Below are 14,077 nucleotides of genomic sequence, written 5' to 3' on the forward strand. Positions count from 1 at the left end.
CTGAATCAGCAAAGTCTCTCCTCTGGCCAACAGAGAAGTGAAGAGTTTCCCTGTAACATGTAAAACGTCCACAGTGACAGGATGACGTCACACTTGTCTTCTACAGCAGGCCCCGCCTCTCACGGCGGATGGATACCAGAGGACACTAGCGGATGTGTCTGCTCTATACAGTGACCAGTGATGCGGCGGTAAGGGGTACGTGTATCAAGTTGTAGCTCCTCCTTGTCTTTCTGACGTCAGCAGTCCCTTTCCGGCTGAACATGGCGCCTCCCATACCGCTGCTGGCAGGTCTGTGTCCTCTGTATTATGGAGTTATAGTGGACACCTGGGAGGGTGGTCGTGTTGTCAGCAATGAGCTCTGTGATAGCGGGCTGTGGTGTCGGTGTGGTGTACATCCTCAGAGGAAGCACACATAGGACACGTGTTCTAGTCACCTGCACTGACAGCACTGCTCAGAGCAAAGCATGTGCGGCTGGAGGGAGTCCTGTGCAGGATGATCCAGGCAGGGCTATTACATGGAAAGCTTTACTTTCATTACAAGGCCTTTTCTTATTATTCCCACCAATGCATGTGCTATGATGTGTGATCGCTGCTCTGCGCTGAGATGTGTGGTCCTGACACCTTGCCATGTTTCATTTCTTTTTTTTTTTTGTTAACCACTTCAGCTCCAGAAAGTTTTACCCCCCCCCCTAATGGCCAGGCTTTTTTTTTTTTGTGATACGGCACTGCGTTACTTTACCTGAAAATGGCGCAGTCATGCAGCGCTGTACCCAAATAAAAGTGCTGTCCCCCCCCCCCCCCACAAATAGAGCTTTGATTACCTCTGCGGTTTTTATTTTTAGCGCTATAAACAAAAAAAATAAATAAAAAAAACACAATTTTGAAAAAAACCCAATATTTTTTACTTTCTGCTGTAGAACATTCCCAATAAAATAAATGTAAAAAAAAACTATTTTTTTTTAATCAATTTAGGCCAATATGTATTCTGCTACGTGTTTTTGGTTAAAAACAAACCTAATAAGTGTATATTGATTGGTTTGCGCAAAGGTTATAGCGTCTACAAACTAGGGGATAGATTTATGGAATTTTTATTGTTTTTACTAGTAATGGCGAAGATCAGCAATTTTTAGTGGGACTGCGACATTACAGCGCACAAATCCACTGCTAAGTGACACTTTTTTGGGATCAGTGACACCAATACAGTGATCAGTGCTTAAAAAAAAAAAAATGCACTGTTACTGTGTTAATGACACTGGCAGGGAAGGGGTAAACGACAGGGGTGATCAAGGGGTTAAGTGTGGTCCTAGGGAGAGCTTTCTAATAGTGATCAACCAATATCGTTTTCTTTAATGCCGATACCGATATTTTGGTCATCGGATATCGATATCGGCCGATATTTTCGGACATGTAAAAACATTTTTATTTTTTCCAAGGTACACCTTGTGGAGGGATCTGGGGGTCTAAAAGACCTTAACCCCTTCTCGGCAATAAAAAGCAAAAACCGCAAGTTTGGCTGTTTGGAATGCTGTCAGTTATTTGAATTTGCCGCCGAGTACCTGGAAGTGATGTCATGACATCACGTCCGGGTTTTTACATGGAGACCCGATCAGAGCCGAATACGGCTTTGATTGGGTCTTTGGCGACCGTGCAGGTAGGTTGCCCAGGTCTCCCAGTGGGACGGGAGACCAGGGCCAGTCACGGAATGTGGCGGGAGGGGGGGGGGAACGTCCCCTCCCGCTCCTTGTAATGACAGCCGAGTGGCTTCTCCGCTGCATCGGTTGTCATTACAAGACAGCCGACCGTCAGCTATGGACACCGGTACCGGAGTGATGCCTCTAGCTGCAGGCATCACTCCGGTAAATAAAAGCACTTTCCCAAAATATCGGCAATATCGGTAACCTCAGAGGCCGATTCCGATATATTGGGGAAAGTGCATATCCGCCCCCGATATATCGATGGTGCCGATAATCGGTCGATCCCTACTTTCTAACTGTAGGAGGAGTGGATGCACTAAAGGAAAAGAGAAATCTGTAGCTGAAACACAAGATCTCTCTCTTCCCCTGTGACAGAACTGCCTTGCTTACATAGGCAGACCGCCATTCTGTTATTCTGCCAAACAATTGGCGGGTCCCAGCGGCGGAGGGCCACATGCCCCCCACATCTCCTGCAGTATGTATGCTTCAGGTGCAGTCGGGCTGTATATATGCCGCAGATGGTCCGGAAGTAGTTAAACCCCCTTCGCATCTGGAGCAATTTGGGGCCATGCGTGCCGTACACATTTGCATGGTAATGGGGTTACATTTAATTTTTTTTTTTTTTCAATTATAATGTACATTTAAAAAATGGATTCCTGCACTACTTTTTGCAAGTTCAGGTGCAACTTACATAGACATCTGTGCATGAAGTCGCACAGATGTCTTCCAAGGCACTGAAATGGTACTTTGAAATCGTGCTACTTTACTTGAAGTAGCACGATTTCAATGTTGCGATTGATTTGACCGGGGTGTTAGCGCTGTGCTACTTTAACTGGTGGTAATTGCGCAGTCATGCATCACTGTACCCAAATTAAATTTATATATTTTTTACACAAATAAAATTGAATTTTTGTAAGCATTTACCATAAAATCCTTCTCTCTTACGTCCTCTGACAGACGCAGCTCTGGAAGTTTCTTCACGAATGGGTTATGTGCACCCTCTTCAGGAGAGGGCGCACATAACCCATTAGTGAAGAAACTTCCAGAGCTGCGTCTGTTAGAGGACGTAAGAGAAAATTGAATTTTTGTAAGCACTTACCGTAAAATTCTTTTCTCTGAGTCCTCTGACAGACGTAGCTCTGGAAGTCTCTTCACTAATTGGTTATGTGCACTCTCTCCTGAAGAGGGCTCACATAACCTATTAGTGAAGAAACTTCCAGAGCTGCGTCTGTCAGAGGACCTAAGAGAAAGCTTTCTTTTGGTGGTACTTGATCGCTTCTGGGTTTTATAAATAAACGAAAAAAGGCTGAAAATTAAAAAATATATGCATTTTTTACTTTCTGCTACAAAACACACCCAATAAAAAAATTAAAAAAATTCTTTATAAACTTTGGACAAAATGTATTCTGCTACGTCATTGTTAAAAAAAATCCCAATAAGTGTATGTTGATTGGTTTGTAGTGTCTACAAACTATAGTGTGTGTGTATATATATATATATATATATATATGTGTATATATATATATATATATATATATATATATATATATATATATATACACACACTGGAATTTAATTTTTTTTATTATGCTAGTAATAGTGGTGATCAGCGATGTCTAATTGGACCGCAGCAGTGTGGCAATCTGATGCTGGCGGAGGGGGAACTAACTGCCACTGACATCACCTACGACACTAATACAGTGAACACTGCTAATAATATACACTGGCTGGGAATGGGAGAATATCTAGGGCAGTGATGGTGAACCTATGGCCTCTCTGTGGGCACATGAGGAACAAGAGCGCACCCTGACCGGCCATTCTATATGAGGTGTATCTCCTCCACACTGCAGCCCCCCCCCCCCCCCCACGGAACTACATCTCCCACACGGCTCTGGGGTGGGGGTGGACGAGAAAAGGCGGTGCTGCCAGGTTGGATGAAGTCACATGGACAATAGGCGCCAGAGCTGGGTGAGATTCTAATGTGCCGGTGTCACTGCAGCCTGCCGCTGTCTCTTTATGGTCTCAGAAGATGCCCTCCACACTTATTAGATATTCCTCTCAGGATCACCGACCACCGACAAGGGGGTACACAGGGGGAATGGTGTAGCGGGATGGGAGGAAAATTACAGAACGGTGTCTCTTCTTCCAGCAGCTGAAGGCCGGCTTCTTCCCCTCTATCTCTCCTGCCAGTTTTCAGCTGCTGGAAGGAGAGACACAGTTCAGCGTCCTGTAATTTTTCTCCCATCCCTGAGCCCGTCACTATTTCTGCTCAGTGCTGATACGGTGTGAAAAAATTATTGCATGCACTACTTTTGTTTTACACAACTGGTTTAAAAGCACTTCCAAGTTCAATAATCAGAGTAAGTGTCCTTTCACACGGGCTTTCTGATCAGGTCTGAATGTCAGTTCTTCAGGCGAACCTGATCGGGACGCTTCATTCAACCCTATGGGGCAGCAAATATCAGAAGTGACATGTCCGCTAACACCCGCTGCTATCCGATCCAGTCCTGTCTGTGAAATCCAGATGGACTCCATCAGTCTGGAGGATCGGATCGGGTGAAAAGGGACAGGCGGTACATTTTCATCCAATCTCCCTTAGAGGAGAGCAGGGATCTGACAGGTCTGTCTCAGCACAGAGAGCGGACACGGACCTGTCAATCGGTGGATTGATCCCCGCTGAGCAAAACTGAGTCTGCCGGGTGGAAAGCCTATGTTAACTATTTCCGGTCCGCGCTATAGCCGAAAGACGGCTGCAGCGCGGACCCACATTTTCGGGAGGCCGTCTTTAAACGGCCTCCCAGACACATGCTCCCCGCGCGCTCCCGCGAGCGCGCATCGGGGAAAATCTGTGTTGGCCGTGTCCCTTGGACACAGCCAATCACAGATTGTGGTAAATGGCCAATCACAGCGGCCATTTACCACGTGATCGGGCCGTGCGATGAGAGATGATCTCATATGTAAACATATGAGATCATCTTTCATCGCCAGCGCTCCTTCCTCACACGGAGACTGCAGTGTGAGGAAGGAGGAGAGCTGCTCAGCCGCCGGGGACACACAGGTATGTAATCAGGGCACTGATCACCAGTGCCCTGATTACACAAGGTAAATGAAACGCACAAAGTGCCCACCATCATTGCCCACAGTGCCCCCCATCAGTGCCCCCCATCAGTGCCCGCCATCAGTGCCCATAGTGCTGCCAGTCAGTGCCCATCAGTGCCTGCTCATCTAGGCACTGATGAGCACTGACTGGCAGCACTATGGGCACTGAGTGTGGGCACTGATGGTGCTGCCCATCAGTGCTCATCAGACTTGTATAAAGTACTCGAAATTTCTACTTGAGTAAAAGTACAAGTGCTCGATCAAAAAGTGACTTGAGTAGAAGTGGAAGTGCTCACAGAAAAAGTTACTTAAGTAGAAGTACTAAAGTATTCAACATTTTTTTTACTTAAGTATTGCAAGTAGTTTTTTAAAAAAAATTGCTACTTAAGTACTAAAAGTAAAAAGTACCAGTAGTTTTGAAAAAAAATTTCTACTCAAGTACTGAAAGTAGAAGTACAAGTACTGTGTTATATAGTTATTAAAGAAAGAAGTCAAAAGTTTGAACATCATATTATTTTTTATTATTTCAAATGATTTATTCAAATGATTAACCTGTGTTTGTTAGTAGTTTCTTGATGCACTTTAAGCGCTGAAGCACCATTTATTTGTTTGTTTCATATTTTCTTTTTATTGGAAAGATTTGGTATAGCAGCTTTTATTATACACAGCCTTTATTTTCATATGCGCTGATTTACAAATGACATTATACACATTTTTTTGAGCTTTATGCAACCTGCCATCTACTGTTCTGGCAGTGGTAATTTTTTTAAAAGTAACGAGTAACTATGCAGCACAAAAAAAAATACTTGAGTAGAAGTATCGAAATCATCGAAAAAATGTAGTGAAGTAAAAGTAGAAGTAGGAGAAAAAAATTCTACTCTAGGAAAGTACAGATACCGCATTTCGGTACTTAAGTACAGTACTTAAGTAGTTCTACTTCGTTACTATACATCTCTGGTGCTCATCAGTGTCCATCAGTGCCACCTCTCAGTGCCGCCTATCAGTGCCGCCTATCAGTGCGGCATATTAGCACCTCCTCATCAGTGCCCATAAGTGCCACCTCATCAGTGCCCATCAGTGCAGCCTATCAGTGCCGCCTCATCAGCGCACATCAGTGAAGGAGAAAAATTTATTTATTTTCAAAATTTACTCGCAGAAAATAAGAAACTTTTTTTTTTTTCAAAATTTTCTGCCTTTTTTCTTTTTTTTTGTAAAAAATAAAAAACCCAGAGATGATTAAATACCACCAAAAGAAAGCTCTATTAGTGTGAAAAAAATGATAAAAATTTCATATGGGTACAGTGTAGCATGACCGCGCAATTGTCATTCAAAGTGTGAGAGCGCTGAAAGCTAAAAATTGGTCTGGATGGGAAGGGGGTTTAAGTGCCCAGTAGGCAAGTGGTTTAAGGGCCCTAAACTGACAAATGGACAGTTTTTCATCCGTTTTTGCATTGGTAGTGGATGTAAAAAAAACTGATAAATACTTCATCCGTCTTGATGTGACTGAACTGTTGAAATGAATGATCCGCATGTGTGAAAGGGGCCTAAATCAAGGAAGATATAAAAATGATATGGGATGATGTAGAACCAACCAATCACTTTCATGGTACTGTAAACATAATCAAGCAGTTCTACATTGACCCTAATCACTTTTGTATGAAAGCTGGCTGAAAAAGAAAGATGCCAACTTCTACTGCATGTGAGTTTGTTTTACCACTTGAAGCAAATAAACTTTTATTGCAGTGACTTAGGGCAGTGGTCCTCAACTCCGGTCCTCAGGGCCCACTAACAGGCCAGATTTTAAGTATTACCTTGGGGAGATGCAAACTAGAATACTGCAATCACTGAGCAGCAAATTGTATCACCTGGGATGTATTTCAGTTATCTTGCAAACCTGGCCTGTTAGTGGGCCCTGAGGACCAGGGTTGAGGGCCACTGACTTAGGGCAGCACTTCAGCCAACTCTATACACCACAGTGAGCTGTGACAGGCTGCAATGTGTTTCACAGTATAATAATGAAGACATTATGTATTTTTATGTACATTATGGTGGGAACCAGGTTTGTAGGAAAAAAAGGAATCTATTCTTGTGTTGAGCCTGCATTGATCTGCATAGACATGGTGTGAGGGAGCCCTCAGCCTGGGTTCACACTAGATGCGGTATGAATTTGCTACAGATTTGGCCACACATCCAAATTGCAATTGGTCCATGCAAATTGATTGCGGAGCGTATGTTAATGACACCCTGCAATTGGTTTGGAAAACGCAGCACGGTTTGCAGATTCAGATCGCATTGGGTGTGAACACCCATGCAATCTGATTCTGGTGCAGACAAAAAAAGGGTCCTGCACCAGTTTTGGTGCGAATGCAGTACAATTTGAGCCATAAAAATCCATGGCTTAAATCGCACCCCAGAGACACTGCATGTAATTCACACGGGAATGTGCTGCCTTTGCATGCAGTGTCTCGCACTGCAGCAGTGTGAACCCAGGCTTAGTGGTAGACTTTCACTTCCCTTTATGCTTGCTGCCAAATAGGAGACACGTCTGGAATTGAGCAACAATAGAAAATCATTTCAAGTAGACCCACATCCCAATTATGTTCTGCACCCTCTCCACTTCCTCACACGAACAAGTGTGATCCTTTGTGTATGTAAACCCAAAATCTATTTAGTATGGTTGGGATCCTGTCGCATTCCATTCAGATTTCTTAAAGGGTAACTCCACTTTTGTGGGGAAAAAAATAGCAAGTAAAAAAATATTAGAGCATATACAATTGTGTCACAAGTCCTTTTCAATCTGCAGCGCTGTAATTCTCTGTAAAATGCAATATATCTACATGAAGGTGTTCTGTACATTAATGATGTACAGCAATGTTTCTAAACTCCAGTCCTCAAGTACCCCCAACAGGTCATGTTTTCAGACCTTCCATAATTTTGCACAGGTGATTCGGTCATTTCATATGGGGGAAATCCTGAAAACATGACCTGTTGGGGGTAATTTAGGACTGAAGTTGAGAAACATTGGTGTACAGAACCCCTTCCAGATATGTAATTTCCTGCTTGTGTGATTGGCTCACTGATTTTCCCAGAAGCCTGCACTAAGATACAAGTCAGATTTTGAGCATCCCCTGCAACAACAATGTCATGTTTTTGGTAGACACTCCCAAAGGAAAATAATGTTGAAAGGGATGCAGACCCTGTCAGTTTCCTCATTGAAGCCCTGCAGGTGAAAAAAACATTTTGGATAGAATAGAGAAGGGAGAAACCTCTGTAATATTTTATTAACCACTTCAACCCTGGAAGGTTTTGCCCCCTTCCTGATGGGCCATTTTTTACAATACAGCACTGCGTTGCTTTAAGTGACAGTTGCCCAGTCATGCCAAACTACCCAAATAAAATGTAAGAGAGGTGGGAGGTGTGGGACTTTGTATGAGGCGCATGGGGGGATTGTAAAATAAAATGTATGTCCTTTTTTCCCCACAAGTAGAGCTTTCTTTTGGTGGTATTTTATCACCTTTCCGTTTTGCGCTATAAACAACAAAGCCCTAAACCCTAAACATTCAATAAAAAAATGTAAAAAATCAAATTTCTTCTTCAATTTAGGCCAATATGTACTCTGCTACATTTTTTGGTAAAATAAAACCCCAAAAAGCTTATATTGATTGGTTTGCGCAAAAATTATAGCGTCTACAAACTGGGATAGATTTATGGACTTTTTATTTTTTTAATTATTTTTACTAGTAATGGTGGCGATTAGCGATTTTTAGCAGGACTGCGACATTGTGGCGGAAAGAATCTGACACTAAGTGATACTTTTTGGGGACCAGTGACACCAATACAGTGATCAGTGCTAAAAAAATGCACTGTCACTGTATAAATGACACTGGCAGGAAAGGGGTTAACATCAGGGGGGGGGGGTCAAAGGGTTAAGTGTGCTCCTAGGGCATGCTTTCTAACTGTGGGGGGGGGTATGCTGTGACTGGAGGAAAACAGATCCGTGTTTCTGCTTAACAGTCTTTGACCCTTCACTATGATCTATGGTAATGTAAGCTAAACTAGCAATCCTTTACTGGGAGTGCCACTTTAATGGAAGAAAGGCCTCTGAATGCCTATTAAGTGCTATATAATTCACAAGTCTAGTTCTTGGGGTCCTTTTACATGGCCTCTCCACCCTCCGGACTTTGTTTTGCTCAGCGGGGATCGATCCGCCGATCCTCTCTCGCTGAGCAGGCAGATAACAGCTCCGTCTCCACTTACTTTGCTGAGCCAGACCTGTCAGATCCCCGCTCTCCCCTATCGGATGAAAACAGACCACCTGTCCATTTTAATCCAATCTGATCCTCCAGATGGATGGAAAATAGGGTTTCCATCTGTCTGGATTTGACAGACCACATTGCAGCAGGTGTTAGCGGATATGTCAATGCTGACATCCGCTGCTCCATAGGGGTGCATGGAGCATCTGATCAGGTCCGCCTGAAAAACTGACAGGTGGACCTGATCGGAAAGCCTGTGTGAAAGGGGCCTTAGGGCTCTTTCACACGGTCCGCCTCCGTAGGCGGATCCGTGTTGCTCAGCGGGGATCGATCCGCGATCCCCGCTGAGCCGGCAGATGACAGCTCCGTCTCCGCTTGCAGTGCGGAGAGGGAGGTGTCTCAGCCCCCGCTGCCCTCTATGGGGGATCGTATGAGAGCGGACCGCTTGTCCGCTCTCATAAGATCCGATCCCCTGGACGGATGGAAAAATAGGGTTTCCATCCGTCCAGATTTCACGCACAGGATCGGATGCGGATGTCAGCGGACATGTCTCCGCTGACATCCGCTGCCCCATAGAGCTGCATGGAGGATGCGATCAGATCCGCCTAAAAAACTGACAGGCGGATCTGATCGGATCGCCCGTGTGAAAGAGCCCTTAATGTTTGCTAAATGTAATTACATGACTGGCATCTTGATTGTGTTGTTTTTCTCTCCATAGTCAGAGGTTCTGACGGAATCCAGTTGATCCAGGGGCCTCCAAAGTTTACCAATCATGACTCCTTTCAGAAGTAAGTTTTTTTTTTTTTTTTTTTTTTTTTTCCCCTTAATAGTAAATAATTTTTTTTTTTTTTTTTTTTTTTTTACCATTGATGATTCTATCCATTGACATCTTGTAAGCAAAAAGTATTTTTATTCCGTATTCTGGAAGCTTCCCCTCTACTCTGTGTGCTAAGTTCAAATTGGACAAAAATATGAGAAGCTCTTATACACTCTGAATGGGTATTGTATGTGGTATGCAGCTGACGTCAGATTCAGCAGTTGGTGACCACCTGCTCATTTTGAGGTGTATAACTTGGTTTTAAATAGGCTGCATTTGCATGCAGCACGCTAGGTTTTCAGACATAGTAGAGGGAGACCCATTTTGGATAGAGCAAGGAAGGCTTATAAGCCCTGTAAGGTTTACTTTAGCCACCTTTGTCCCATTGGGGAGATTTTCCTTCACTTCCTATCCCATAGCCAAACAGGAAATGAGAGGAAATCCCTGAAAATTAAGGGACTCGCATTTTACAAGAACTAGTGTCCCCATTGGAAGATTTCCCCTCTTTCTTTTCTGGGGACAACCAAAAATTTGGGATTTTCTTTTACTTTCAATGATAATGGTAAACAGGATAAATAGAGAGGGTGAATCTACCTAAAGGAGATACAGATAGCAATAAAAACCTGACGGATGTTCTAATCCTTCCCTAAAACTTATAAAAAAGGTTTTGACTTTAGGTATACTTTAAACTGAACTCTTAGGCTCGGTTCACACTAGGGCGACCTGTGAGGCGACCTGGTCGCCTCACAGGTCGCCGCAGGTCGCCTCCCATAGGGAAGCTGCGGACCCGTTCTAATAGCAGCGACACAAGTCGCTCCGACCTAGAAAAAGGGTCCGGAGCTTCTTTGGGGCGACCAGGAGGCGACCGCCATAGACTTCAATGTTATGAAGTCCGTGGCGGCCGCTCCGAGGTCGCGGCGCGCTGCTCGCACCGCGACCTCCGAGGTCGCGGTGCGAAGTAGCGTCGCCTGCATGTGAACGGGGGCTTAGTAAAGGTAGAGCCTGGTTTGTAAATAAATGGTCCACAAACAAGTTTGCTTTTGACATTCCAAGGTTCTATCAGCAAGGCTCCCATGCTATTATTCTGAAGTGACCTTTAGGGGCATGTATGGTTTGACACAATGGAGTGCTAATTCAGGCTCACTTCTGCATAGAAACCAATCCGCTTCTAACCTCAGCTTGTGCAATTAAGCTTTGGCAATAAAATGTGAAAGCTGATTGGTTTCTATGTAAAAGTGAGCCTGATTTTTGCACTCTCCAGCTTTAGTAAATACACCCCACTGGTTTTAGCTGCATCATCTATTGTTACCAGTGCACATGGATTAACTATTTTAGACATTTTGTTTTGTATAAATTGTTAAATTACACTGTTAATGTGTTTTGATACATTTGACAATATTTTGACGATATTGACAAGTTATATGAAGGATTTACTTCATAAACAGGGTTTACCTTTGAGCTCATTTATTGCGTTCTCCACTCAACTGCTGTAGCAGCCCAAGAGTACAGCTGAGAGATACCTGCCATTTGGTGAAAAAAGCAGAAGGGTGATTGTCTATGGCCCCATACACACAGAGTTAAAAAAACACTTTTCCCCTGTCATCCTCCAGGACGGTCACCTGAGAGAGAGGCTCCTCCTCCTGCAGCTAACACAAGTTTAACCACTTTAAGACTGAGCCTATTTTTGACACTTTTTGTTTACAAGTTAAAATCAGTATTTTTTTGCTAGAAAACGACTTAGAACCCCCAAACATTATATATATTTTTTTTAGCAAAGACTCTGGAGAATAAAATGGCAGTCATTGCAAAATTTTTTGTCACGCAGTATTTTAAAACGCCATTTTTTTGGGAAAAATTACGAAAAATCACATTTCACTGCATTAAAAAAAACTAAACAGTAAAGTTAGCCCATTTTTTTGTATATTGTGAAAGATGATGTCACACCGAGTAAATAGATACGTTTTAAAATTGCGCACACCCGCGGAATGGCGACAAACTACGGTCAATAAAAATCTCCATAGGCGATGCTTTAAAAATTGTTAACAGTTACCAGTTTAGAGTTAGAGTGTAGCTTTTTTTTTTTTTTTTAATTATTGCTCACGCTCTGGCGATCGCGGCGCGACTTCAGTATGCGTTTTCTTTCGTGCGCGAGCTCACGGCGACAGGGGCGGCTAAAATAAATCATTTTTTTTCCTATTTATTTATTTATTTTTCATTTTAACACAGGTTTTTAAAAAAAAATAAAAAATCTGATCACTTTTTTTTTGCTGTCACAAGCAATGTAAACATTCCTTGTGACAGCAATATGCAGTGACAGGTACTCTTCATGGAGGGATTGATGGTCTAAAAGACCCTAGACCCCTCCACTGCACATCCATGTATTCAAAACGCAGAAAACTGAATTTTTGAATACACTTACTTTTTGAAACTGCTTAATCCTGAAAAACCTGAACAGGACAATCCTCTACAGAAAGTTCAAAATGGAGACAATCGTTTCAGTAAAACTGTTACTCCCACAAGCAGCTTTCCTGGTAACCCTCGACCTAAAGGACGCTTTCCTTCATGTCCCAGTTCATCCCAGCCATCAAAAGTTTGAGTTTTGCCATCCAGGAGGGGAGGAAAACTTGACACTTTCAGTATCAAGCTCTCCCGTTGGGCATTTCATCACTCCCCCGTATATTTACCAAGATTATGGCGGAAGTCATGCAAGAACTGAACAGATTGAGGGGGGGTCCAGATAGTGCCATATCTGGATGACTTCATAGTCTACAGTCAAAACCAAGAGGAAGTTCTTACGAGCTTACAAACGACCGAACATTACCTCACCTAGCTGGGTGGCAAATCAATTCAGAGAAGTCGACTAGAATTCCCTCTCAAAAGGCTACGTTCCTGGGCTACCTAATCAACAGGACTGCACAAAAGATCCTACCAGAGAACAAGAGGGCCAAACGAATCAACGCGGCAGAACAATTGAGACCCTCAACTCAAGAGGCACGAGGAGTCATATTGTCCCTTTTGGGGCTCATGTCGGCCTAAATCCCAGTCGTACAATGGGGCCAGTTACACATGGAAGCCCTACAGTGCCACCTTTTTAAACAACTGAGATGTAAATGTGAAATCATTGGAAAAAATTATTCCCATTCTTGGCATAGTGGATAAAGGACACCTTGGAGAAAGGCAGACTGTGGCTCCTGCTGTGGTGCTAAAAGTTCTACCTGCCTTCCAGGAGTTAGTAGCGGGAAAGCATGTACAGATCCTATCAGACAATGTCCCTACAGTGACATATATCAACCGCCAAGGGGGCAACAGATCGTAACGCCTTATGAGAACAGCACACGACCTTCTCTCATGGGCGGAAGTACACATCAAGGGTATGTACAACACCCTAGCGGATCTCTTGGGCAGAAGACAGCTAGATCCAGCAGAATAGGAACTGAACCACAGAATTTTTTTCGATACTTCGCTCTAAATGGGGCCTTCCGGAGGTCGAACTTTTATGCCACGGCAAAAAAGTATTTTTCCTAAAAAGAGAGGAAGACTAACTAGGGGTAGACTGCCTAGGGCTCCTGTGGAGGCTCAACCTAGGGGATGCCTTTCCTCCTGTACAACTTCTTTCCAGGACGATCAGCAAGATTCATATGGAGAAGGTAAGGGTGTTCCTACTAGCACCCTTTTGGCCAAAGAGATCTCGGTTTACGACACTAAAAAAGATGGCAGAAGAAGATCCTTGACCTTTAGGGAACCAAGATAAACCTTCTGCTGCAGTCGGGTGCGTGCCACCTACAACTTCAAACTTTGTAATTGACAGTGTGGATCTCGAATGGCGCATTTTACTGAACAGGGGGCTCTCTGCTAAAGTAGTGGAGACGCTCCTACAGAGCAGAAAACCAGTAACGAGGAAGATCTACAGGAAGGTCTGGGAATAAGTGTGCAGCAAATATGCTACCTAAAAACAGAGCCGTGCAAGACTTGGGCACGGTGCTGGATTTTCTTTTTCGAAGGGGCAGAAGCCGGCTTGGTGGTAAGCACGCTCAAAGTGCACGCCGCGGAACTTCTAGTCTTTCTGGATACACAGCTTAGCCGGAACGCTCTAGTCAAACGGTTCTTAAAGTCCATCTCGAGAATCTGCAGTGTAAGCATTAAGGTAGCCCCATGGGACCCTTTCCTGGTGCTCAGTGCTTCAACTTGAGCCCCTTTTGAGCCACTCTCGGATA

The 14,077-nt window shown here is 43.7% G+C and overlaps 1 protein-coding gene across 1 annotated transcript in view; it reads left to right on the plus strand.

Annotated features, from left to right (window-relative positions):
- The first annotated feature begins 202 nt into the window (after window positions 1-202).
- Window positions 203-14,077, plus strand: part of EIF2A (eukaryotic translation initiation factor 2A) — a 138,280-nt gene continuing 124,405 nt past the window's right edge. Inside the window, exons 1-2 of the mRNA XM_082248882.1 lie at window positions 203-288; window positions 9,765-9,834. Coding sequence (XP_082105008.1) covers window positions 261-288; window positions 9,765-9,834 — 98 coding nt within the window. The 5' untranslated portion in view covers window positions 203-260. The remainder of the gene's footprint in view (window positions 289-9,764; window positions 9,835-14,077) is intronic.

Source organism: Pelophylax lessonae, assembly GCF_965119305.1.
Source record: "Pelophylax lessonae genome assembly, chromosome: 3".
NCBI classification, from domain to species: Eukaryota; Metazoa; Chordata; class Amphibia; order Anura; family Ranidae; genus Pelophylax; species Pelophylax lessonae.